A 27,116-nucleotide genomic window follows, 5' to 3' on the forward strand; every position below is an offset into this window, starting at 1 on the left:
GGGTGTGCAGGTTTCCTAACCCCACCCCAATGGTTCTGAGCAGCTTTGGAGAGATTTTTGTTCTGCACTCGCCTCTGCCCAGGGGCACTTTACAAAATACTGTTGCTCCCTTTCACCAGAACAGCTTGTCAGTGGAGGTGTTTCCGCCATGTGAAGGCGCTGATGATGCAGTGCAGTTGTGGGTACCCGGGGAGAATAAACACAAAGCCTAGTTTTGCTGAATGAGATAAAAATTAAACTGTAAATGTTCCTTGCTCAGTGTTCCATTTAGCCTCTTCATATCTTCTAGTGTTCAGCTGAGAGAACTCCTTTTTCTTTTTAAGTTTGGATGGGGTTTTTTTAATCCTTTAGGTCAGTGTAGCGAGTGCTTTGCTGGCTCTCCGTCATTTCATTACCATCTTCTCTAAATCTAAATGCTCATTCTGTCCCTCTATAAATGAAGCTCTGCCAAAAGAATATCTCAAGGATGTATCTGTGCACTTAGCTCACAGCTCTCCCTGTATGTGGCCTGGTTTCGAGCAGCATTTCCTACCGGTTTTCCAGCTTTAACCAAGGTTAACAGCTTCTGACACTTACCCAAATGGCGGGCAGCATTGTCAGTGAGATTCATTAAACAGCAGCGTAACAGCATTAAGGAGAAACTAGAACGACGTCTGACAAGGGTCACTCTGCCTTTCTGTAGGTTTTTCTTAGTCTGCAGCCCACAAGCACCTTTCACATGAGAGCACCGCAAGCCACCTTTCTTCTGCTGGGCTGTGGCAGCCCTGAAAGGTGCCCACCTCTGAGGAGATGCCAGCAGGGCCATCAAAAACATGGGACAAGTGGGGAAAAATGCTGAGGCCTTTGCTTATACTGACTTTGCAGAAAGTATTTTGGAGTGGCTAAAGTCTGCCTGTGTGACACAAGGCATTCAGCCACAATTTTAGGATTAAATGTGGTTTTTTGAAAGAGGACAATCTGAGCTATCCCAGCATTTATTCCCCTAGCATTGCGAAGATGCTAATAGTATAGCTAGTATAATTGCTAGTAATGCTAGTTATTGCTAGTAGGTAGTGTCTTTGGTTTCATTTAATTTCGGACCATAAGAAGAAAGGAAACTAATACATGGGGAAGCCAAAAGATTTTCCCTTCCATAGTGTTGCTTCAGAGTTATGGTTGTTACATGCCCTAACATTAAGATGTCTTATGTCTTGTGTGTTGCATCTTAATATCTTTTTAAAACATTAATTTTCTAGGTTTGTAGTGACAGATTTTTAGGGTGGTTTATATTAACACTGAAGTCTTCTACCTCAGATGAGTCTTGTGTTTTCCACCATAACTTCATGCTGATGTAGATTTCTATATGAGATGTTCCTTTTAAAATATTAAGAACTGTATGACATAAGCACCAAAAAAGGTTGACCTCTTCCAAACAAGTTCTTGACATCCGTGCTTTCAATTGTTTGAACAGTGTAAAAGCAGTCTTTTGTAATGTGTAACACTAGAATAATCATTTTGGCATTTTGCTTTGCACTGCTGTAATTCAAATCAAGGCATACACTAAGTTTTCCTAGCAGTTCTGCTCCTCTTTGGCCTCCGATCTCTTCCATGCTGTTTTGTGTGCTTATACACAGGTGTCCATTGCTGAGGCTGCCGGATTATTCCTCTGTCTGCAATACCACCTTGTTTATGTGCAAAACTCTTGTGTAGTTTGTTTTCTTTTTCCCTATCAACTAGATCGGCTGCCTTCTTTTCCCACACATCTACTCCCTAAAAAAGCTCTATTTAGGACTAATGTTTTGTTTATTTTTGAAGTTTCCTTCAACTGTAGTTGGAAAAATAAATGCGTACACACCTCTTGGGACAAAACTGCTTGTTCTCAGGATGGCTGCCTCTTCTCAGTGGGCTGAGGCTGTGAGTTTTTCATTTGAAGCACCACAAACTGGAAATAGACTCCTGTCAGTGACAGCAAAGCCTAGCCAGGAAAAGCAAATGGGTGGCCTCATTCTATTTGATAACAATAGGAAATGACAACCCTTTCTGCATGAAACAAGAGTTTGTTAAGAAGCAGACAAAGGCTGGATGTCCAGTACCTCTGGTACTGGAAAAAAGACTTTTCCTTGGGATAAGTGAATTGCCTGTGAGCCTTGTCAAGATCTCCCTCTTCTGAAAAAATTCTAATTTGATGTAGCCTCTGCATGAAATCCTGCAAGTTTTAACAGAAAGAGTAGCGTGAAAGTTTCCATTGCATCTTATGCCAGGCAGAAAAATAAGATATATTTCAGGCCTCTAACTTTCCTGAGAACCCATTTTGAAGTAATGTCACCTTAGAAACTTAATTCATCGACATGATTATGAGTTCTCATGCTTTTTTCATGCACAAACTGTAGCAAGTGATGTGAGGATGTACTGAAATTCTCATATGTAAGTCAGGGCATCAAAGTGTAAAATTTCATTTTAATTGTAAAGCTGAGAAGGCTCCTTCATGCGAGTGTTCCTTGGTGTTTTTTTCTTAAGCTTGAAAATTGCCTCTTATAAACAAAACGTCTGCCTTTTCCTGGTGTGAAGAAAACTGAAAGGTTATTGCGGGTGGGGGGAGCTGGATCCCACCAAACTCCTCTGCCCCAGTGCCACACTGGCCAAGTGGTTGGATACAGGGGGATGCTTTGCGCTGATTTCCTTTTACCCAATTGTGCTTTGTGGGATGTTCAACCCAAGGAACATGGCTGAACGAAAAAGGAAGCCCAAGTTTTCCAAGGAAGAACTGAACATTCTGGTCACTGAGGTGACCCGAAATGAAGCCATGCTGTTTGGGAGGGAGACAATGCGTCTATCCCATGCTGACAGGGACAAGATCTGGGAAGGCATAGCCAGACAGATCACATCAGTCAGCCAGGTCCCCAGGTCTGTAAAAGACATTAAACACAGATGGGACGACATGAAGAGAAGGACCAAGGACAAACTGGCGTTCATGCAGAGGTCCCTCTCCAGCCCTGGCAGCATGGGGCGGCCCTCGGCCATCGTCCTGACCGCCCATGAGAGAGCCATCGAATCGACGCTGCATTCGTCACACCAGATGCACGGCTTCCAGAGTGCGGATCTGGACGTGGTTGACAGCCTGTCAACAAGCTGTGAGTATCATTGCGTTACCACCTCTTTTCTTATGCTTGCATATCTCAGTTTGACACCAGGATAGTGTTCTGTGGTTTGTGAGATCCTGGCTTGCCTGTCAAGCCGGGTCCTACTACCGTGTTTGGTTTCAAGCCTGCTCTGGTGATCATGGGTTGTTGAGATGGATTGAGGGAAAGCTGTTTTCAAGTTAAGATCATCTTCTTTATCTGTTCACCTAGTTCTTTTCCATGCTGTCTTCTAAGGGTAGACATTGTTCAGATTCCACTTTCTTAATGGGTCATAAATCTGAACTAATCCTACAAGTGAGGGAAAATATTTAGTTGACGTGCAACTACCTTCAGTCTGTGAAAAAGTTTTTGTAAAGGATTAGAAGTTCTTTGTCTTGCATGCATCCCAATAAAACATCAATGTGGTCAAGCTGAGAACTGTGTGCATGTCACTAATGGATCACTGCATAGTCACTGTCTTCCAGGGGGGCTGTTGAGGAGGCTCAGCGATCACTGGTGTTTACTCTCTGAGGCCAGGCCACTAATGGTTTCTCACTAGTGGTCTGAAAGCTTAGCACAAGTGCTGTGAGAAGGGTAGATGATAATGACTTCCTTCTTCGCTGTTTTTAAAGAAACTACTGGCCCTGCTTTCTAAGTTAATCTTCTTGCACCACAACTCTCAAGACATCTTCCAGTGCTGAAACACAAGCTGCTTTTTGTAGGTTCTTTCACCAGTTCCGTATGTGCAGTTTTCTGGTTTGGAGCTGCAACATCTTTGTCTGTGAGTTTTTAGGGAAACAAAGGAGAGAGGGGATAACTTCTTGGGAAGTAAGCAAACTAACGTTCATGAGTGGCGCTGTCCTACCACTTTAATTCCTCTCTTGTATCCAAAGTAATGTTGTAAGTGGGAAAGTGAGGACAGAAATCTTCAAGAACTGACAAAGTTGGACTTGGTCATTCTTTGCGTCTGTCTTGGAAGCCAATAGTGCTATTTCAGAGGTAAAATGAATACAGCTTGTGCAAGGAGATAGCAAGCAGTAGCAACAGATGAGGTATCATCTCTTCTTACACTTGATGTGTCTGTGCCCATGATCTGGCACGTCATTCACATCAGACTAATGAGAACTTCTACATGATATTTTGCTTTGGTTTTGATTTTTGCATCAAGTATACTTGTCCAGATAATACAAGGTGCTGTTGCTGCTATAGCTGATTACTCATTTCTCTTAGTGATGCCAAGCCACATAGCAGCCTTGCAATACAGACTTTGCAAGCAGCAAATACTAGTCTGCTTTTCTCAGTGCAGAGGATGTAAGAAATTACTGGGTTTTGGCATGAGGAACTGAATGTGTCAGAATGTTCTGAGACTGGACCAAAGGCCAGGAGCCTTTGTCCCTCCAACATGTTGGAGTGTTATAGCTAGTTATGATTTTGGGGAAGGGGAGTCATTGCTGCTGTCTGAAATGGACTTATCTTCTAGTAATGAACAAAGCTCTGTACAGAATACCATGGCAGCTTGGATTCCCCTTTGGTTGACTGGGTTCACCTGCTCTTCAGGCCTCTTATGGCTAAGCTTGTTACCCAGATGCTAACGTTGTAGCACGTGCATGTTGAGTTATGCATCAGGAATTACAGGCTTACTCAAGTGGCAAACTGGGAGGAGAGGAAAACCCTTTTTGCAAGTGATTTGAGATACCATGAAACAGAAGTTAAAGTTGTGAAGGATTTCACGTTAATAATTCATGCTTCCTTTTCTGTTTAAGCTGACGAAGAGTTGCCCAGCACGTCTCAGGAACACCGCTTCTCATCACTGCAGAGGGCCAGTGGAGGAGTCAACCAGCTCTCCGGGCTCTCCTTCCTCCACGCGTCTTCCTCATCGGAGCACTTGGAAGCTACCAGCCAAAGACAGGAACTGCACCGTCCATCCCCGCGCACCAACTCGTCTTACAGACCCGCACACCCCCGCACAAGGAGCCCACCCCTCTCCAGCTTCAGTCGCCAGCTTCTCCATTCCCACACACAACAAACAGACCTGTTTAGGCAGTTCTGCCAGGAGCTGGTGGCTATTCACAGAGACATGGCAGACAACATGCATGTCATTGGTCAGAGAATGGCTGACCTCAACAGCCAAGTTGGCCAGATGTGCCAGACCCTGTCAGAAATCCGTGATGGGGTTCAGGCTTTCCATAGGGTACAGAATCATAATGTCATGCAGGGGTCTCTTTTGGAAGCAGCTTGCACAAAACAGCCCCCTGAGCCCAGTGCAGAGCCTAACCAAAACCCACCAAAACAGACTCCTCCTGCACGGACTACCAGATCACGAAAGAGAAAACACCATTTTTAGTCTGCTTCGTATAAACTAAGGAAGGATGCCCTTTCCTGAGCTGCTGTATGCCCACATGGCCTCTCCATGTGTATCAGTGCTCTGTGGGGAAGGTCAACAGCTGCCCTAACCTGTCCATCCTCTTGCTAGCTAGTAGAGCAGTATGAATTATGGCAGCTGAGTAATAGGGCTGGCCCTCTGCAATGGCAAAGAGGAATCTCAGATTTTTCAGAGCTTTGGATGTAGAACATGTTTGTGCTCAGAGATTAGGAGTTTTCACTGGCTTCCCCATGCTTTGCATGCTCTATAAGCTAAGAGGTACAATAGGAATTGTTATCTTGATTTCTTCTCATGCCTGTGAAACATTATTTACTGAGGCAGTGTATTACAGAGCTCCCTTTGCAATAATCCACAGATTTACCCTGCTATGGCCTTCCCATCATCTCCTGCAAATTAGCATATGTGCTGCATGGAGATACATCTTTATGACTCTAACGACTCTTATTGCTCATTAGTTTTATCTTGCATTTGGCAATAATGAGGGGCTTACTGAGACTTACACACAGGTTTGGGGAGAGAGGTGTAAAAGCAGAGCTTGTGCATGGAAGGGAAGAAGGCATGATGCTGAGCACGGGAAGACAGATCTCGGCACTGTGGTTTTAGACTGCTGAGAAGCCTGCTATGTGTATGGATCCTGCAGTACCGTGTGCACTTATGTCAAAGAGTTTAATCTTCGTCTGCTTCAGACTGAAACCCTTACCTACCCTTCACAATTACAGTTAAAATGCAACTATTTCATAATGTGACAACATTTAAAGATAATTGTATCAATAGTACTTTCTTGCGTGTTATAATCTTCAGTTTTGAACCATCTCACCCTCTTCAAAATGTGAGAGACTGTACAGAAACAAGGAAAGATAATAGGGCCTGCTTCTGACCTCGGGACCAGGTTGGTTTTGTATCACTGTAATTCTGTCCGTTTCAGTATAGTTACTTTGCACTTAGTGTTATTTAGAGTGGGATCTGCACTGTGTTCTCCTATGGTGAAGTGTTTACAATCTAAATTCACAGCTATCTTAGACATGTTGCTTTTGTTCTCCTTTCTTTCCCCATACAGATGCAAGAAAGAACTGTTAGAACATTCAAATTGCTGTAGTGCTCTATGAGGTTTCCATGTACAATCCTGATGCTGAAACTAGGCTTTAATAATGTCATCTCAGGTGGTGAAAACATGCATTTTTACGATGTCCGTCTGCCTGTTTTGAATATCTGCGCCTACCATGTGGCCCTCATCTCTGGAAAAATCTAGGCTGTTATCCTGTCATGCTTCAGCAGGGAAAAGGGCCCAGATGTTACACACAGTTAGCACACCATTGCTCTCTGGGTTGTCCTATTGTAAGTGGAGGTGGTTTGTAGGAAATTATTCAAGTTATATGCATGCCTATCATCATGCCATGTCAGAGCTACAGACTTGGACAAAAAGTTGCGTGAACTTCAGCAGAAGTTGAACATAAACAGCAGAGTATAGCAGGATGGCTTTTTTATGTGATCTTGAAGGATCTTCTTTAATGTGTCTGTCCTGTCCTTTGAAAGTACAGTGTACTAGTTTCTCTTCTGGAAAGCTCACTGTATGTCTGCTTGTCAGGCATTCATAGTGTGCTTTTCCATTTTTCTTTTCCATTGTTCTGTAATTCTAATTCAAGTGTTGTATTTTCATCAGTGCAATAAAAGGCCCTTGCTCAAGGAAGCAGAGGTCTGGCAAGGAGAAAAGCCTCCTTTCTGAGGAATGACCCATGCTGGCTTCATGCAGAAGACATTCCTTGTGCTGATGCCAGACCAGAGCAGTACTTGCTCCCCTCCTCTGAGAATATCATTTTACTTCTGTTGTAACATTTCTGTCATGCAAAATTCACAGTCTTTCTTCAGTTGAAGGGAAGACTGGGAAATCTGGTAGAAGAGAATCTAATTTATGAATCAGGAACTGAAAAAATGGTTATGTTTTAAAGGCTTTCTGAGTCAATACAGTGCTGCTATATATTAGAAGTAATATTTTATATTTTTATATTTGGTCCCTGCTGATGTTTCCCCATGGATATACTGATAGGATTAGCTCCTCTGATGTTGTCTGGAGGGATCCCTTCGAGGAACCCTTGAGTCTGTAGAGGGGGAGTCTTGTGGAGGTGCTGGGCACTGGAGGAAGTTTGCATCATTGCTGCCATCAGTGTACCCACACAGATGCATTTAGGAAGAGAACCCTGTTGTCCTGGCACAGGATGTCCAGCCTCTAATGCAAACCTCCAAAAGCTGGTCTTGGGCAAGGAGAAAAGGACCTTGTACTGTGAACTGCCTTGATGTCTCCCTCAGCTTCCTCTGTGAACTATTACAGGTTGGCTCAGATCTGGAGACATATCTCCTGCCCTCTGTAGACCTCAGTGGGGTGGCTTTTCTGTACTGGCTCGCAAAGGATACTTCCTCCTGCACCCATCATGTTACCTGGCTGTTGTGCCCGTATCAAAGCAAACTGCTGTGTTCAACCCCAGTATCTCCATGTCTTGTAGATGTTGAAAAAATTCTCTCTTTAAAACTATTTTTGTTAAGGATGCAATAAATATATAACACTTATAACACAGCTGTTGTTGAGTCATTTGTTTCTCTCATATATTTTGCCTGCACTGGTAACAAGCCTGTCGCAGACGCTGAGTCTCCTGGAGGGGACTCAGAGAGCTGAGGCAGGGTTTGCGGGTATGGCACCCCATGGCATCTGGCTGCTTGGTGGTGGCTCTCTTGTGTGGGTTCTTCTGCCTTGGCTCTGCACCTGACACTGAGTGGGCAAAAGCCTTCTGCCTGATGTGCTCTGCCCTAGCAAGGGATCAGCAGAGCACCCTTGGGCCAGCGGGCGGGGATGGATGCATGGGTCAATTCTAGGGCAGAGAGGTGAGGCAGAAGCCTGAGCCTCCCTCTGGCTGTGGAGCACTTCTTCCTCACTGTCTCTCCTGGCTGCTCCATTGCCCTTGGGAGGAGGAATGGATCCAGCTGCTGAAATATACCTTGATGTTTTTCTGGGAGTGCTCACTTGCAGAACTTGGCAATTTGGTGTCCTGAGTGGGCTGTGGCTTAGGAAAAAAGGAAGATGAGGATGTTTTTTAGCAGCTAGAAAGGCTGTGGGAAAGGTGGCCCTGCAAATGGGTCATAAATGATCTCCATTGGTGCAATGACTGGTCCTGCCTGGGCAGAATCTGTGGTGTTCTTGAGGCAGGCTCCTCCCAGGGACTGAGCAGGACGTGAAATGGCCTATTTGCAGCTGGTGGCAATGCCTGTCTGCAGAACAGGAGCAGCTCTGGGTGGCTGCATCTGCTGCCGTGGCAGTCCCAATTCTGTTCTTCCTCTGGGGATCACAGTCCCTTGGGAAACCTGCTATGCAAGCAGGGCTGTGCCTCTGTGCGTGCAGTACTTGTGTCAGCCTAACTGTGCCTGGTCTGGGTATCAAAACCAAGGTAGGCTTCTTGCCTCCATTCAGCTTGGGTGTTTGGCATCAAGAGGGCGACTGGTTGCTTTCCAGCCTTTGCAGAAATGTTTGCTCAGGATGTGAGCACTTCAGTCTTGGGAAGATAATGTCAGTGAGGGTAGAACTGGTACAGTCTCTCCTCTGCTCAGCAGGCAGTTAGTGCCCCTTCCTCACCAAGCAGGCTACTGTTTGTGGAGTGACTTCCTCTGTCCTTGGGAAAGCACTTGCCAGTAATCTGGGCTGTGCAGTGTGGCATAAGGTGCCTTAGACCAGTAGGTAGAGTTTAGGTGTTGTGTAATCCTTCATAACCTCTGTCATTTGTGCCCCTGGGGTCGCTTTTGTGGGAGCCAGGGTTGGGAAGCACTGTTTCAAAAGCAGTTCACTGATGTGGATGATCTCATCCCCGTTTACATTACCTCAGAGAATGTAAATGCCCTCTCAGAGCATAAAGCAGTTACTAGTTGCCAGCAGCTGTGAAGAAACAGGTTTGTGACTGGGTAATTCTACAGCTGTCTGTTAAAGGCTTTCTTCACACCACCTAGTGAACTTGGCAGTGCAGGAGGCTGGGTGGAATTGGTTGGCTGGGCAGCGTTGGGTGGAATTGGTTGGCTGCAGCAGTAACGCAGCTTGTGCCCTCCAGCCTGTGCTCACCTCCCAGCTCCCCAACACACTGAGGCACAGCTGGAGCCACAGGATGCTGGCAGCACAGCTGAAGGAGTCTCTCAGGCAGAAACTTGGAGGGGTTTACAGGCAGGAGGAAAGTGAACACGAAAAGCATGCTTATGCTTAACAAAGTACTTAGTAATAAAAGTGAGCCCTGGTGGGAATAGTAAACCAGGCTCTCCCTTTCCCATGCAAAGTTGTGTTTTGGAGAGTTTTCTAAATCTCACTGTCAAGTGCAGTTGCTGGGAATGCGCTGGACCATCTTGCCACTGCCCTGTGAATTCCTCAGTGCCACTGGCTGTAGGGATGCGAGTCCTCTATGTTGCATTAAAGAACTGTGAGTGACTTGGGGGTGATAAATCTCTGTAGTTAAACAGGCTCTTTTGCAGGGGCAACATGATCTTGTCATTGCTCTGCCTGATCCTGGTATTTTGTTTGGACTGAAGAGAGCATCTTCTAGGATCTCCTGTGCTATAGAGCATCAGATGGACCATAACGCATTGCTTTGTCACAAGAGCTGTGAATCTCATGTCTATCTGAATGTCTCATAACCTTTTGTGGGGTGACCACTAACACCCAGAAGCTACCTGGCAGCGGTAGCTGTGTGCTCGTGCAGGGCATCTTTCCCACCATTCTGGTCCAGACCTCAATTCCTTCTCAAATACTCAGAAGTATTATACTGTGGTTTAAAAGTTCCTTTGTTTTGTGATCAAAAGTGAAATAAGGGTTAACAAAAGCCAGTGTTCAGCTAATTCTGGCAGTACCAGAGCCTGCTGTTTCAATAATTACTTAAGATAGTGGAGCATCCTGGGTAGCACACATTAGGAAAAATACAGCTGATTACAGGCATATGCACAGTTGCTTAACATTAAAACCAGAATTGCTGGAGCCTCAGGCAGTCTGAGACACTGCAGACTTGTTTTCTGTGTTTTGCAGGAAGTTTCAACAAGTTTGTGACCTTATATGTGTGGGTTGGTGTGATCGCATGCAGGTGGGCTTGCGTCTTCATCCATGCATGCACATGGCCAGAAAAGGGGAGAGTGTTCAAGGAAAAACTGATGGATATCTTAAGACAAAGAAATGCTTGTGAACTATAAGGGAATGTTTGGGCAAGGACTAGTTAGTAACAGCTGATGTCAGAGGAGCCATATGTTGCTCATCTTCATTAATGTTACTGTGGCAGGGAGTGCTGAATAATAGAGGGAAATGGTGTAAGAGAAGAAAAAGTTTTTATCTGCGAGCTGTTCAGATCTGCTCTTGGGTCTGTATATATTGTGACAGATCCTCCTCCTGGTCCTGAATGTCTGTTACAAGCTCATGTAGGTGGCAGCTGGAACCAGTATTATGAAGCCTTGTCCATGTCCTCTAGCAAGCATACAGGGAGTGTAAGAGCAAATAATATGATCCTAGCTATAGATCCCTGTTTTACTAAGCTGAACAGAGGACCAGTTGCTTGGAGCATGAATGAATACATTTCTGTTGAGCTGAAATGTATCTGGTTTTTATCAGGAAAACAAACTCCATGCTCAGAAAGCAATCTTTCTGTCAGCACTGCCAGGAGATCCCCACAATGTCACGGTGGGCTTTCCTGAGACTTGCAGGGCCTTTTGTATTTTTATGTCACTCCCCATTGAACACCCAAGTCCAAACCCTTCTGGTACTGGCATGTCCTTGGTTTCCTTTTGGACAACCAGCGAATACCCTCATTCACATTAGGTGTCTCAGTTTCTTCCCTGAGTATCTCAATTCAACGTTCAGTATCCCTTCTTTCCACCACTAGGCAAAGAAATTTCTGCCTATTGGGAGTCTGTGTTACCACTGCTAGCAGAGATACTCCTTCACATTGGATGTACATTGTCGTCCCTTCCCCAGTAGAAATGGACTGGCTTAGTGTTCCCTGGGTGTCTGTGCTCGTTGTCTTGTATCTCTGGCAATCTGCACACCATTACCAATAACTACATGCTTTCCAGTCTGGCTATGTTGATGGCTCACTCTGAAGGTCATTGTGGTTGTCATTCTGGTGCAAGGGGGGAAATGGGAGAGAAGTTTGTGCTTCACCCCTGCCTTGTCACCTCGCTCTCAGGTACGTGATCATCTCCCGGGAGGAAAGGGAACAGAACCTGATGGCTTTCCAGCACAGCGAGAGGATTTACTTCCGTGCCTGCCGTGACATCCACCCTGGGGAGAAGCTGCGGGTCTGGTACAGTGAGGATTATATGAAGCGGTTGCATAGTATGTCCCAGGAGACCATCAACAGAAATCTCACAAGCGGTGAGTCCTTTCCCTTTCCACCCTCTGCCCCGATCCCCTTGAGCTGCCTGGGTGGTGCACAGGCTGTGCAAGGAGAGTTGCATCTCTAGAAGCAGGGCACTTGTGGGTGAGAGCTCTGCGTGGCATGGATAGATGGGTGTACAAGAAGAATAATATAACCACTGTCATGGAGATCGTGAAAGAAAGATTTGTGCTATGTCGTGTTGTGTCATGTTGTGTGTGTGCTGCAAGGGCCCGATGCCAAGCCCAGGGATCACAGAGCAGCTCTGTCACAAGACCTTCTGGCCTGAAGACTGCCAAGCTGGTGGTCCCACAGACAGGCATTAGACTTTTCTTCTGAACATGCTGCTTTGTCTGGCTCCTGTGAGCAGCTTGTTTGAGTGAGCTCTGGCTGGTTTTGAGTGCATATGAAAAAGAGATTTCCTTGGTATATGTCCATTTTCCTCGCTTAATTTATCTCCTCTTTCTTCAGAAAGATAATTTGGGATCAGCGCGACACCAGCTAGAGACTCCTTAGTCTCACCACCTTAGAGTGCATGCACAACGTACAGGAGGCTTTGTACTTGTCAGACTGATTCTTCCCTGGATAAAAATTGTTATCTTATCTTAAGAGTAGCCATGCTGGAACAAACCCAGCAATCCTTTAGGTCAGTGTAATGTCAAGAATATAGAAGACTTTTAGAGGAAGGCAAAATGCATCTGTTCATCTATACATTGCTGAGACCTGAAGTTAATTAAGGGCATTTCTTCCTATGCCGAGCCACAGAATGTCAGGGCCACAGAGGGGCAGCCACACTAAATATAATCTTCTAATTACGATTCCCGTGTGTATTATTACTCAGCTGCTGTTGCTGCCTTGACTTGGTAAAAGGTGTCTCCTCTTTAATCATGGGGTGGACAAGATGTCCTGAAAAGCTGTTTATCGTCCATCACCTTGGTGTTACTATGCACTTGCAGTGTTGCATCTTGATGGCTGTACTTGGGCAATTCCCACTTCTGGCTTAACATCAGTGTGAATGTTTTTTTTAATGCTAGAGAGCATCGCCAAGTGACTAGTACAGGCTGCAGTGATTTTTCTGCATCCCATGCACTCATTAGTTATCCGGATGGCTTAGTACTTTCTGAAAGCATGGCAAGAAAAAGGCTGTGCTCTTGGAGCTGCTGCTCTGGAGGAGCACCGAGGATACCAGTGATTGCCATATGGACATGCCTTTAGTCATGGTTTATCATGATGTCATGGTTTGTCTGAGCTGAAATGGTATCTCACAGCTTTGAGCTTTGTGCTTTGAGTGTAGTGAAACTCTGCCTTCGGACTCCTTAGGATCCACCATACCCTCCAACACACTCAGACAAAAATCCATCTGGCTGCTGAGACCATCCTTTGACGTCTCAGTGAACTCATCCTGCAGCAAGCTGGGCTTAGCCTGCTTTTGCCAAAGAAATGCAGAGACATTTTTAAGACAGCATCACTTTGGCCCTTGCTAGACTTGTGGGAATCCACAGCCTCAGCTGGGAGGGTGCTGGGAGGCAGTAAGGGAGTATCACAAAAATCTGTTGAGTCACTTTCTGTTTAAAAGATCTCACAACCCCCGCAAATGACCCTGACAAGTGAAGCGACACGCTTTATTAACTCACAGAAAAATAACATGGTTCCTCAATTTTGTTTCTGTCAGTAGTTTCTGACCCGCCTCATCAATGATGTTGAAACCAATAAAATGAGAGATCATCTAGTGATGTCTGGCTTTTCTATAGGGCTGAACCACTTGGTTGGTTGGGGGAAAAAAATCACCGAGAAAGAAGAAGAATCCATTTTTTAAATCCCTACGTCTGCCAGTAGTTGTTGTAGCCCATAGCAGGATAAATACTTGGGCAAAGACTGAAAGCTTTGCCTGTAGAAATTCTCATTGATGTGTTGCAAATGAGATCTGTTGTTACAGATTCACTCAAGAAGTGGCTGGGTTTGCCAGCCAGCATCCAAACCCAGTGCAAAATCCCTGCCATTCGGGCCAGCCCTTTTTACAGTGCCTTGCTCTAACTGTTTCGAGTCTTGCATCTTTTCTGCATTCTTAGCATTGCTCTTCTTAGAGAGGGAATGGTAGCTTTTGCTCCGTAACTTACGAAAGCATGAATACACTTTAAAAGCAAACAAACACAAAAATCAGCATAAAGCAGCGTCTTGCTGGGGAAGCCATCAATGCTTGAAGTTATTAACAAGATAGAAGAATGATGGAAATTGAGCCAAACCTATCGTCTTTTGAATTTCCAGGTAAGGAAATCTGGCTATTCCCTTTATTTTAAGCAATTAATAATTTTTATGAGGTTGCTTTTATTATTGGGTTTTTTAAGCACTGACTCTTAGACTCCATCAGGACAAACTACATGTCCCATCCTTGAAGGGCATTCACCTATAGTTCAATTGACAATGAGTACCTTGGGGTTTAAGAGTGCAATTTATTTTTACTCCTTCACCTTTGCATTTCTGGAGCAGCCTCCAGGCTGAACGAGAGTGAAGGGGCTTGCAAACCTTGTGCTGTGTTGTGCACAGGCACTGAGGTTGTCATGAAATGGTTCTAATCTCTCACTGCACTGCTGTACGTTTGATACCTTTTACCAAGTCAAACAGGCACAGGTCTTCCAGCCAGCCAAAATGGTGCTTGGGCTCTGGGTGTTAGGTTCCACCGTGTTCAGTCATTCACCTGGTAGTCTGCTTCTAGCACAGGTTGGTTATACCTTTAGGTTAAACAAGCTGCCTGTAGTTTCTCTTCTCTTTAAAGTGTGTGAGTCCTATGCCGGTGTGGCTACCGAGGACTGTTTCTGTTTTTGCAGATGTGCCCATTAGCTGGGCTCCTCCTCTCCCAAGCCTTGGTTTCCACTGAGTTGTGTCAGTTCCCTGGTTTGTAATGCAATGTGCAGACCTGCAGGGATTCAGCCTGCCTTTTCGTTCTTTTTTCATTTGAGTTTTAGATTGAGGGATGTTGCTCATTTTCCAGTAATAATCCCTACCCCTCATTTTCCTTTGCAGGAGACAGAAAGTTGCAGAGGGAAAAGTCAGAAAAGAATGTGGAAAATCAAGAGGACATGAGGGGGGCACTCCAGCTTGCCACTTTAAAGCAAGGGAAGAGCCCCTACAAGCGCAGCTATGATGAGGGGGAATCCCACCCCCAAACTAAGAAAAAAAAGATTGATCTCATCTTCAAAGATGTCCTGGAGGCTTCCTTGGAGTCTGCCAAATTTGAAGAGAACCAGTTAGCAACAACTATGCCACGTTCCATCAGAAAAGTATCTAAATACCAGGCTGAAGACATCTTTGAGAGGTGTGGTAGTGCCATGCAGCACAGCTCCCTGAACCTCAGCAGAAACCAGAGTGAGGGGGAATGGAAGGTCCCCAGTGGTTCCTCTTTCAGCTCAGCAAAAGACTTGTGCATCCTTGAAGACGAGGAAGAAGAGCTCCTCTCACTCAAAGCAGACAGCCCAACTGAGCTGTCCCTGGCCTCTGCTCAAGGCAACTCCCACGAAATCCCTACCACCTCCTACTGCCCGAACTGCATCCGTCTGAAGAAGAAGATCCGGGAACTGCAGGCTGAGTTAGACATGCTGAGATCTGGGAAGTTACCCGAGCCACCTGTGCTTCCGCCCCAGGTACCCGAGCTCCAAGAGTTCTCAGACCCCACAGGTAAGCTCTGCCAAGTAACAGCATTCTCCAAACCCTGCCTAAGGAGAGTAGGAGAGTAGTGAGATGCCTGTATGCTGTGTACCCATTTAAAACATTTTGCTCAGAGTATTCAGGTGAATGCATGGTTCCGTGGAAAGTTCTTTGTCAGGTTTTGTGACCGGGTGAGCCACGAGCTGACACAGCTGTGGGCATAGTGGAAGACACTGTTTGGGAAAGACTCTGTATGACAACTTGTTGCCGTTGTAATCAATAATGCACTGCCAATAAAAAAGACATTCTATTGCAGACAGTTTGTTTGCTGTATTTTTGATGCATTCTCTTTCAGCAGAAGCCCCTCTGCAGTGCCTCACATGCTACCAAGAAAGTCTGAATGACTGTGTGTTAATGCTGAAATGCACGCTCTTTGTGTATGAAATGATGTTCCTCTGTGTCCTTTGTTGGAAAGTTCGCTCTCTTTCCTCCACTGCCTTAACACAACCATGTATCCATTGCTGAAGATGTTTCGTTTCCTCCAGGAACATACTGTCGAGCAGCAGCCAGGAGCCTTCACCAAAAGAGTATTTGGGTCACACCATGTATTGTACAAGTGGCCAGGATGTGGTGTCATTTCTTGCTGTCCACTGTGGCATGTTGGAGACAAAGGTCATACACAGAAACATTAATTTATTTTCCCTTCAAAGCCCTGATTCAAATTCGACCCATAGTGTCTTGTGGGCAGAAGAGAGCAGATTGTGGCTAGCTCATCAGGCAGCGCTCCACTGTCTGAATGCTTCTCCAGCTCAGCAATTTTGTAAATACCTATGTTTTTCCTTCTTTTTTTTTCTTATAGCTTCAGAAAGCATCATCTCTATTCCTACCATCATGGAGGACGATGACCAAGAGGTGGATTCTGCTGATGAATCTGTTTCCAATGAAATGATTGCTGCTACAGATGAGCCTTCCAAGATGTCTTCTGCGACGGGCCGGAGGATACGACGGTTCAAACAAGAGTGGCTTAAAAAGTTTTGGTTCCTGAGGTACTCCCCGACATTGAATGAAATGTGGTGCCATGTCTGTAGACAGTACACAGTGCAATCCTCTCGGACTTCAGCCTTCATCATTGGCTCAAAGCAGTTCAAGATACACACGATAAAGCTTCACAGCCAGAGCAACCTCCACAAAAAGTGCCTGCAGCTTTACAAGCTCAGGATGCACCCAGAGAAGACAGAAGAGATGTGCCGAAATATGACCCTGCTCTTCAATACAGCCTACCACTTGGCCCTGGAGGGCAGGCCCTACTATGACTTTCGTCCTCTGGCAGAACTACTGAGGAAGTGTGAACTCAAGGTGGTGGATCAGTACATGAATGAGGGAGACTGCCAGATCTTAATCCACCATATCGCTCGGGCTCTTCGAGAGGACCTAGTTGAACGCATCCGACAGTCTCCCTTCCTCAGCATCATTCTGGACGGGCAGAGCGATGACTTACTTGCAGACACGGTTGCGGTTTATGTACAGTACACGAGCAGTGATGGGCCTCCAGCAACCGAATTCCTATCTCTTCAGGAACTGGGCTTTTCTACAACAGATAGTTACCTCCAAGCATTAGACAGGGCTTTTTCCAGCCTGGGAATACGACTGCAGGATGAGAAGCCAACTATTGGGTTGGGAGTCGATGGTGCTAACATTACTGCCAGCCTGAGAGCCAACTTGTTTATGACAATCAGAAAGACCTTGCCCTGGCTGCTCTGCCTGCCCTTTATGGTGCACAGGCCCCATCTCGAAATACTGGATGCAATCAGTGGGAAGGAACTGCCATGCCTGGAGGAGCTAGAAAACAATTTGAAGCAACTGCTCAGTTTCTATCGCTACTCTCCCCGACTCATGTGCGAGTTGAGGGTCACCGCTGCCACTCTGTGTGAGGAGACCGAGTTCTTGGGGGACATTCGAGCAGTGAAGTGGATCATTGGGGAACAGAATGTGCTCAATGCACTAATCAAAGATTACCTTGAGGTTGTGGCCCATCTCAAAGATGTCAGTGGCCAGACCCAAAGGGCAGATGCTTCTGCAATTGCCTTAGCCCTCCTGCAGTTCCTGATGGACTACCAGTCGATTAAACTCATCTATTTCCTGCTGGATGTGATTGCTGTGCTTTCACGCCTCGCCTACATCTTCCAAGGGGAGTACCTTCTTGTGTCGCAGGTGGATGATAAAATAGAGGAGGCCATCCAGGAGATCAGTCGGCTAGCAGACTCGCCTGGGGAGTACTTGCAGGAATTTGAGGAAAACTTCCGTGAAAGCTTTAACGGCATTGCTGTGAAAAACCTACGGGTGGCTGAAGCCAAATTCCAGTCAATCAGAGAAAAGATCTGCCAGAAGACCCAGGTGATCCTAGCCCAAAGGTTTGATTCCCGTAGCCGGACATTTGTGAAGGCCTGTCAGGTATTTGACCTTGCAGCTTGGCCCAGAAGCACTGATGAGCTCATGAGCTATGGAAAGGAGGATATGGTACAAATATTTGAACATCTGGAGACAGTCCCATCATTTTCCAGAGAGGCTTGCAGAGAGGGGATGGACACTCGAGGGAGTCTGCTGATGGAGTGGCGAGAACTCAAGGTGGATTATTATACCAAAAATGGTTTTAAAGACTTGCTTAGTCACATTTGTAAATACAAACAGAGATTCCCCCTCCTAAATAAAATAGTTCAGATCCTCAAAGTCCTTCCCACCTCATCGGCCTGCTGTGAGAAGGGGCGCATCGCCCTGCAGAGAGTGCGCAAAAACAACCGCTCTCGGCTCACGCTGGAGCAGCTCAGTGATCTTTTGACGATTGCCGTTAATGGGCCGCCCATTGCCAATTTTGATTGCAAAAGGGCGCTAGACAGTTGGTTTGAGGAGAAGTCAGGCAATAGTTACGCACTGTCAGCCGAAATGCTGAGCAGGATGTCATCTCTCGATCAGAAGCCGATGTTGCAGAGCATGGACCATGGCTCTGAGTTTTACCCTGATATTTAGGAAGGAATGCCTCAGATCAGAAAGCTGTTGAATAATTTTTTTAATCTATACCATAAACTTTGATATATTATATAAAATATATATATTATATATATTAAGGAAAGCCCACACTGAAAATTTAAAAGTTAAGACGATGTGCGTCTGATAGAAGCTAAGCAGAATTTTAAAGATTGAGACAATGTTTAGACATTTACTGGTGTCTCCAACCATGGCAGCTGCAGTGTAGATGGCAACATTTCATTCTTTAGAAGCATGTGCTGGGGCCATACTCTACATGTTCAAACCTAATTATCTATAAGCTAGATGACGGGTCTTTGTCAGCCTCATCCTCCCAGTGGTTTCCTTTGTATGTGTGTCATTGGTTTGTTGGATTATTTTCTGTGTTGTTTTGTTTTGGGGTTGGTTGGTCGTGGGTTTTTTCCCCCCTCAGTTTAATCTCTGCATCTCTTTCCATTGTTCAGTTCAGTTATTGAGCCATATGAGCCTTTTGTTGACAACTGTCAGGTGTCTGATTTATTTCCGAAGAGTATCCCGTGTGTTTATACTGCCTCCAGCTCTCTACCTCCACCCAATTTTCTTTGCTAGAATGGGAGCTTTCTTCACTCTCACACACGAGTGACAGGAGGGAAAGGCTGGGGGCATGATTTGGAGTTTTTCTTCTGACTTGGAAACAAATGCCTCCACTAAACTGTGATGCTCCTTTCTCCCTATTTTTGGGCTGTAGAGTAATACTTGGCTTTCAGCTCCTTTTACAATAATCGTAGTACCAGTCTGTCATACGTATATTATAACATGATGTCACATGCAGACTATAAAATAGCAAAGTAGAGAAGGCAGGGGGAAATTTTTGCATTTATATTTTTATATTGTAGGAGATAAAAATATATATATATACAACTATTCATTCAAAACCAGGGCTGCTGTGGAAGCTAGACAGCCAATGAGTCAAGAGCCATCTCTGGGTGGAGATTCAAAGGCTTAAAATATTATATTCTAATTTACTTTATTTATACTATGTCTTTATAATCCTAGATTGTTGTGGGGTTTTGTTTTGTTTTCTTTTCTTTTTTTTTTGGAATGACTGAAAGAAAAACCTGCTGCGGTTTGGTGGCAGGAGCTATCAATGCAAGATTATCTTGGATTATATTCATGTGATGATGTCCTACAAAGGTTCACGTATTTTCTTGTGACCAAGGTAACATGTTCCACAGCACAGCAGACTGATGACAGCAGGAAGAAGGGATACTCTTCTTCTTCCTATGGAATATTTCTTCCTTTCTTGAAGGGATGCAGAGTCCAACTGAAATGTGAAGGGAGACTTCCACCTTCCATCACACATTGGTCTGTGGGCTTGGGGTTCTTTGTTTTCTTCTTTTAAAGTAAACAAGCCCCAGGCGTTCACACAGTATCGCTTCAGGTTAGAAGAGAAAAGAAAAAAAAAAAAGCAACAAAAAAAAACAACCAAAAAATCCACCACACAAACAAAAAAAGGTGCAAAAACTACACAGATGCTAGTGCCTTGCCCTGCTGATGTGGCATGGACAGCACCAACCTGACTAGACCATCGTGGAAGTGAGAACCTGTTGTCCAGAAGATGTCCAATCCAACACATTCTCACTTCCCAGAGGGTCGAGCTTTGTGCCAAGCTGTGTTGTTTGGAAACATGATGGTGGTATCAGCAACACTGAACCTTTCCTTTCTCCTGTTACCCCCCTGCCCTTGGTCTTGGTGCTAAGATATCTCTAGAACCGTTGCTGCTAGTTGATAGCTTTTCATTTATATAAATATATATATATTATATTATTTTATTTTTTAAACTTTTTTGTTTGTTTTCAATGGAGATGTAGCATGTTTGGAACCGATCTCTCTCAGAGTCACTTTCACTGCCAGGGTTCATGCACTGTCTTCCCCAGGAAAACACGCACTTCTACCTAGGTCTTGCTCACCTCTCACTAACCCCTTTATCCTCAGCAGAATTACGCAGCCAGCACCGGGCAGAGGCATGTAGCCACCCTACTACGTACTGGCTTCGCTTTCAGACCCCACAGGAACAGCTAGTCCGGTGTTGGTCAGAGATTTGGAAGAGTTTCCCCTCTGTCCCTATGTGACTGAGGTGGGACTGAACCCACCTGAAGCACTAGCAGTGGTGATTCCTTGTGTCCTGACTCTGCCCCCCTTTGCTATAAAACAGGGTTCTTCAGCTGGATGATTCAAGGCAGGTGGGGAGGACCCTGTGAATGTAGCAGCTAGGACTGGGCAGGCAGGATGGCCTCCGTAGCACTTAATCCCTTTCCCCTCTGCCTTACCTCAGATAGTGTGTGCAGCCCATGGGCTGTCCCGGGCAGGAAGGAGCACCTATGCCAGGGCCACCCACCTATTGCCAAACTGGGCACTTCTCCCTGTAGTCCTCATGGAAGGGGAGGTAGGTCAGGGCATGGCACCATCGCAGCACAGGGGCATCGATATGCAACACCTATCAAGCAAAAAAATGGCTTTGTTTGCATTTTTTCCTGTCTTACCTAATAAATGCTGCGATAGAATTGACCCATTCATCCAGAGAAGTAAGGATTAAACTGGAAACCCTCTACAGACTTGGTTGGCTGTTTGTCTGTTGTAAAATAGGGACCTCTCCACATGAGGTACTTATAGCCCTAGCGCCCTGGTGAATCAGCTCTTCCCAGGGCGTTGCCACAAAGCTCACGGAGCTGCTCCTTGCTGAGGGGCTGGCAGGATCTCTCCTCAATGAAAATTTGAGGAGATGTGAGGAGAGAAAAAAGAAAGGGAGAAGAATTGCTGCTCCGTTAGTCCCTGGCCTGGAGATGGGCAAGGTGAATGTAGGTGTTGGAGACAAGGAGTGAATTGACACACTGGAGGTGAATGGGCGGGTGGGGGAAGAGTCTTCCTTGTTGAGTGTGCAGGTGGCAGCAGAAGTAACAAAAAAAGATATTTGATGCTGAGCTGCTGTGCAGAAGCTGTAAAGACAGTTTCCCTCCTCCCTTTCTTTTTATTTTCCTTTTCCTTTGCTTATTTCCATAGCTATTTGGGGGGGGGGAGGAGTCACTTGCCTTTCAGTTTGCAGCAGTGAAGGCTCTTCAGCACATGACTCTGTCACAGAGGCTCATCAAAGTGCCTGGCCTACATGGAGGGAAGAGACACTTGTGGACAGTGTCCAGACACCATTGCAGATAAACATGCTCCCCCAGGGCTTGTGCTGAGCTGCCCAAGAGGCCTGTTTACAGCTCCTGCTCTGAGCCTCTTTACTTTTGCCACTGGGGAGAAATTGGTGCCTTGCCTTATCAGCAAGGTAAGATCTGCTAGAGGCTTGTTCAGTAATTATACCTCTAATTTGTCACTCCTTTCCTCTGGTTTATTTGCAAATCCCACTGTTATCAGTGATATCTTTTGCCAGCCACTCTTATTCCTAATGGCAGAGAGAAATATGGAGCGAGTGGTGTTTTTTTCTCCAGGCAGTCAGCTGGCAGAGGGAAAGTGCTTGTTTCTTTTACAAATAACTTTTGCCTTCACCTGTGAGTAGTCTTGGTAGGATTTCCTGCCATGGGATGTTGTGGCTACCCAAAATGGCAAAGGTCAGAGATCACTTGCATTGGTGACAGGGGAAACGAGCACTTGGAAGAGCAGCCAGACAGGCCCAGCTCAGCTTCCCCAGCACAAACAATTTGCCATCACTCCCACGTCAGAAAAGAAACCCAGCCTTTGTCCTAGGCAAACGCAGGTGCTATGCAAGCTTTCCCTCTAGGTTTACCTGCCTATCTCAGATCTGTAGCTATTACTCCCATGGATAGTTTGTACATGGAAACGTGACTGCCAGCATGAGCAAGAGAAGGAGGAGGGAGGAATAGCAATGCAAAGTGTCCCTGCCTTCCCAGCGCCCTGCCTGCCCAGCCTTTCCCAGGAGCAGGTGCGTTTCCATGCCCTGTTCACAAATCCCAGGGCCCAGCTGGGTAGCAATGGCAGGCGTGGGGAGGGCTTGGTGTGGTGCAGCAGGGCTCTTCTTGGCTTGGAGGTCACCATGTGTTGGGTTTAGTACATGCCCTTCCTGCTGTACTGAGCGAGTGAGAGCAGGTTGTTTGAATGTGTTGCTCACAGCATCTTTAACTGCTTCAGGTTTGAAGAGAGAGGGGTGCTTAGTTTTTCTCAGATGAGCTCTTTATTCTCTTTGCGCCCCCGGCGTCTTAGCTAGGGTGTCTGACTGTGAATATTGCACACTTCTCAAGACCCTCGGGTGTATATTTCTAGCCCATGGTCTTTTTGGTTGCCAGTTTCCCCTCTCCACATTTTGTTCAGGCTGCTTGCCTCTTTTACCCTGCTGTGAAGCAGAAATTTGTGAAGCACAGGCAGACATGTCCTTCTGCAGGGCTCACCGGTGGCCATAGAGGTCTGGGCCCTCTGGCCATGAGACAGAACTCAGCAGGGATAATCCTCACAGGAGACCAAAGCTCTTCCCATACCAGCAAAAGCATGCGAGAGTTAGAGGGGCTTCTAAGGGGATATGACAGGCAGAATCCCACTGTGTCATCTGTGTTGCGTCTCGAGTTGACCTCTGTGCTGGTCATGCTTTTGCTGATACAGCTCCTCAGACATGATTCAGGCGCAGTCCATCTCTTTCTCACAGCACAAACTCAACCAGGTGGCCCACAGGGTCTTCAGGGTCCCCTTTCTTTCTTATCTCATGAGGACTGCTGTTTGACCAGTGAGTAAGACAACCTAGACAGCCGGCTTGCAAATCAGCAGCTACAGCCTCTGCTTTTGCAGATTCTCCTCTCGGCCCTGTCTTAAAAGCAGAGAAATGGTACATTGCTCCCCCAGCCATTGTATTCAATGCAGTAATGCCTATGCAATTCCCGTCTCCCTTGGAGACATGTATGATGTGTGTGCATGTAAGCTAGTGTATGTATACAGTACATATGCATACGGTCTATATATTGTATATACGCACATCTCAGTACTTATACACACAGTACAAAAAATAAAATCACATGCTTATATATCTATAAATAAAATCCTATATATTTATATTTCTCTATGTTTTCGATAGATATAAAGATATAATATAGACTCAACTACCCTTGTGTAAGGCTGGCCCTGTGTTCTGACGCAAGGCACATTAACACTGAAGACTTTGGACTTTGGGATAGTTTTAGCCGTACACTGAGGCCTACATTTACGTTTATAGCACTCTATGGAGAGGGGCTTTGCTGCGGTTAGGGCAAGGGGTTTCCTTGCTGGCACGTTAACCAAGTGCTAAATAAGGTTTGTGTAATAGGGGAATGTCTTGGTGGAGGAAAATGCTCCAGTGTCCATGTCTTCTCCCGAGTAAGCCTGTGGCTGAGGTCCTGTGTGTTCACACTCGGACAGATACATATCCCTCTCTCATATGCACTTTTCTCTCTCTGCATGGATGCAGTTGGCAACTGCAGGTACCGGTGCTGTGAAAACGTGGCGTTCTGTGCTCTGCCCATCATCCCTCAGCAGTCACGGGCATGTTGCCAGGGAGACCCCAGGCTGGCAGGCGCTCGCGAGTGTGAATGTGGGTTTGCTCACGGGCATCAATCGGTGACACAGCCGTGGTGCTGGGATAAAGGCAGCAGAAAAGCAAAGGCTTTGCTAAGTGAAGGGAGGGTCGCTGCCGCACCGCCAAGGGTGGCAGGGATGGTGTATGGATCTGGAGCAGCACAAATAAGAAGGGACTGTGAATTCAGAGCAATAAGGATGGGAGCATGCAAGCCCTGTTGGGTAGGCATGTGCAGCTCTTGGGTCAGGCTGGCTGCTGCTCTGCTGCAGGAGCTGCTCTGCTCCCTCAGGTCTCACAGCCGCTCCTTTGCTGGTGAGCAGCCTGCCTGGCCAAAGGCCTGAGTGTTTTTTCTGGAGGGAAGGGGTCAATGTGATTGCACAGAAGACCTGGTCAGCAGCACGTCTGTGCCTTCGGGCCCCCCACTCACAGCACGATGACCTTGCCAGACTGAGGCACCGAAGGGTGCAACCCTCTTGGCCCTGCCGGGGCAAAGAGATACCTATTTTTGCATGATAGGCATTTCCGTGCCAGGACTAAGGGTGGATCCAGGCAGTGGTTCAGCTTTCTCTGAGTGTCAGCTGATGCCTGCCAGACAGACAGCGGCCTCATCCCTCCATCCCTTCTTTCGCACAGCTGCTTGTAGGACACTGGCCCCACCGCGGGGTGAAGCCTTTGGTTGGCATCTGGGGGGACCTGAGAGGTGCCTCTGGCCGGGCTGGCAGTGGGTGGTGGATCACCACACTGCTTCCCAGTGGGGGTTAAGAGGAAGGCATGGAGATTTGGCTTTGCAGCTCCACACCAGGCCTGGCAACCACTGCACTTCTCGCCATTTAACTATTGGCTTCGGTTGGGAGGAGGATGAGTTGTAAATCTGACAGCCGAATGACTCGTTACACTGGTATTGCATGAGCAGATGCTGTGCAAGCTCCCCCCAAGCCCTGTCACACACCTCAGTGCCCTCTCCCAAGCCTCTCTCCTCCACACAACTGGTAATCCACCTCAGCCGTAACCCACACGCTGGTGACTCCCCACTGTTGTGGCCCTATGGCCATGCAGCGCTGGTGGGGAGGTCCCTGGTACATGTTTCTTACAAACCTCAGAGACTGTTCCTGCTCCCAGTCCCCTCCTTTGGATGCCACTGACACTCACGCAGGCTCAGCCCACTCGCCCATGCTGGCAGTGCTGCCGCCCAGCGAGGGACTGCCCTGCACTGCACCTCATGTCGAATAAGCTCACTGGGCTATGTGGGGGAACCATGTCTCATATGCTGTAATGTCCTGAATGCTATAGGAGGGCTACAGAGTTTTCTGCCAGTCATGGCATCCTCATAGACTCACCCGACTGTTGGCAAAAATGCATTTCTACTTCCAGAAAACAGAAAGTTTTATCTCAAACCTCTCCATATCCACACCCAAGCACAGCCCTGCTGAATTGTTTCAAGCAATTTCTCACCCACCCACCCATACACACACACACACACAATGAGAGAAAAATATCTAGACGTCTATTACTACATATGTATTAATATGTTAATATCACTCTTTTGGAGAACATTAAAATGTTATTACTTTACAGACTATGCTTTATAGTACCTGTGTGAAAGGACCTAGGACACTGGATACGAATAGAGCTATGTTGATATATCATAGTATGTACACGAGAACCTTCCTTTTGTCATATTATCCTTGTAATGTAAAATGATTGTTAATAAAAAAACATTTAAATTTATCAAGGTGGGTTGCTTATTCTTTGCCTTGTTCTTGGAGGTTAATGTAATTTTCTCAGAGCAAGGGCTTCTAAGTTGATGCACTCTCTCTTCCCCAGCCCACAACTGTAAGGAGTGAGTGCAGTGCTAATCTATCCAGAAGGGTCAATTGCAGCCCCTGAGGTGCTGGCAGTTCTCGCTCCTGAGTGACTTACTCCCTCACATGATGGGTGTAACTGCAGCCCCTCAACATCCTTGCCTCAGTAAGCAGGTCCAGCATGTCCTGCGATGGAGCGGCATCATTTCTCCATGGTTATACCAGTGCTGTGATGAGGCTGCAGCAGCACAGAGCAGGAGCTGCTGCCTTCCCAGGAGCCTGCAGCTGCCCTGGGTTGGCACTGCTCTAAAGTGGGGTGCCTTTTCAGCCTTTGCCCTTCCCTTTCTAGATGAGTACAGTGGCAATATTCTTGCCTTTGCTGCAGCGGGCTGTCCTTGTAATGCACATTGACAAACCCTTGTGTGTGTGTATGGTTTGATTTGAAGGGTGGAGAGACCTTTCCTGAGTTCTACATGCTCCAGAGATGAGGGAAGCAGGATTTTTTCCTACCCTTAAAAGAAAGGGCTGATTAAACTTCGGATTCTTCTTCTTTGACATGGAAATTTTGTTTGAAACTTGGTCCATGGTGGATGAACTAAAGGTGCAAATTTTAAAACACTTGACTGTAATAAGAGTAATTTTGTGTGTGGAGATTCTTGGATCTGCTAAGTCAGTGTGGGCAAGGGATCCAAACTCTGAGACGAGTACAAGCGTCTGTGGATTAGCACTGGACTGTGAGTTGTGTTTTCTGACCAAACAAGGGTCAAAGCTGAAAATATTGCCTCCTTGGGCTTAGCCTGGTTGCTGCCGGAGATAAATCCCACAGCAAAGGCAGAGTAGGAACTATGGGCCATCCTTCCTTCCTTTCAGTTCAGGTTTACACTGCAGTGCAAGCAGGGAGGATGTTGCAAAGGTTTAGTCCAACCCTGTGTGACAGCCACAGCTAGAGAGAAACACAGACAGAAAAAAAACCCCTCCCATTTCAAGCAGTTGCTTGGTCAGCTGTAAAGTGTGCCTGTGTATCAGTGGGGGGAACCAGAAACCACAGGAAGAAGCTGTGCAGGTGACTATAGATCTTGTATCTGGCACTGCACACTGTGCATGTTGATACTGATAGTATTGCTGAGCTTCGGTATGTAGAGGTGAAAGCTCTCATAAACACAACCAGCTCTTCGACATAACCATGGCTGAGGGCATAGTGGTTCTCTAATTGATCCTGGGTATCGATATCTGGGAATGGATACCACCGGATAA

General features: G+C 46.3%; 1 protein-coding gene across 7 annotated transcripts in view; it reads left to right on the forward strand.

Moving 5' to 3' along the window:
- PRDM11 (PR/SET domain 11) overlaps window positions 1-25,788 on the forward strand; it is a 48,811-nt gene extending 23,023 nt beyond the window's left edge. For 3 of the 7 annotated variants that reach the window (XM_054066902.1, XM_054066903.1, XM_054066904.1), the window contains 3 exons: window positions 11,673-11,860; window positions 14,883-15,533; window positions 16,363-25,788. In XM_054066902.1, the coding sequence (XP_053922877.1) occupies window positions 11,673-11,860; window positions 14,883-15,533; window positions 16,363-18,527 (3,004 nt within the window). In that variant the 3' untranslated portion in view covers window positions 18,528-25,788. Of the gene's footprint in view, window positions 1-2,697; window positions 3,111-4,861; window positions 8,050-11,672; window positions 11,861-12,338; window positions 14,127-14,882; window positions 15,534-16,362 lie in introns of those variants that run through there. The other 4 variants (XM_054066907.1, XM_054066908.1, XM_054066906.1 and 1 more) reach the window with 3 other exon arrangements.
- The last annotated feature ends 1,328 nt before the right edge of the window (window positions 25,789-27,116 follow it).

The sequence above is a fragment of the Cuculus canorus genome, chromosome 5 (genome assembly GCF_017976375.1).
Source record: "Cuculus canorus isolate bCucCan1 chromosome 5, bCucCan1.pri, whole genome shotgun sequence".
Taxonomy (NCBI): Eukaryota; Metazoa; Chordata; class Aves; order Cuculiformes; family Cuculidae; genus Cuculus; species Cuculus canorus.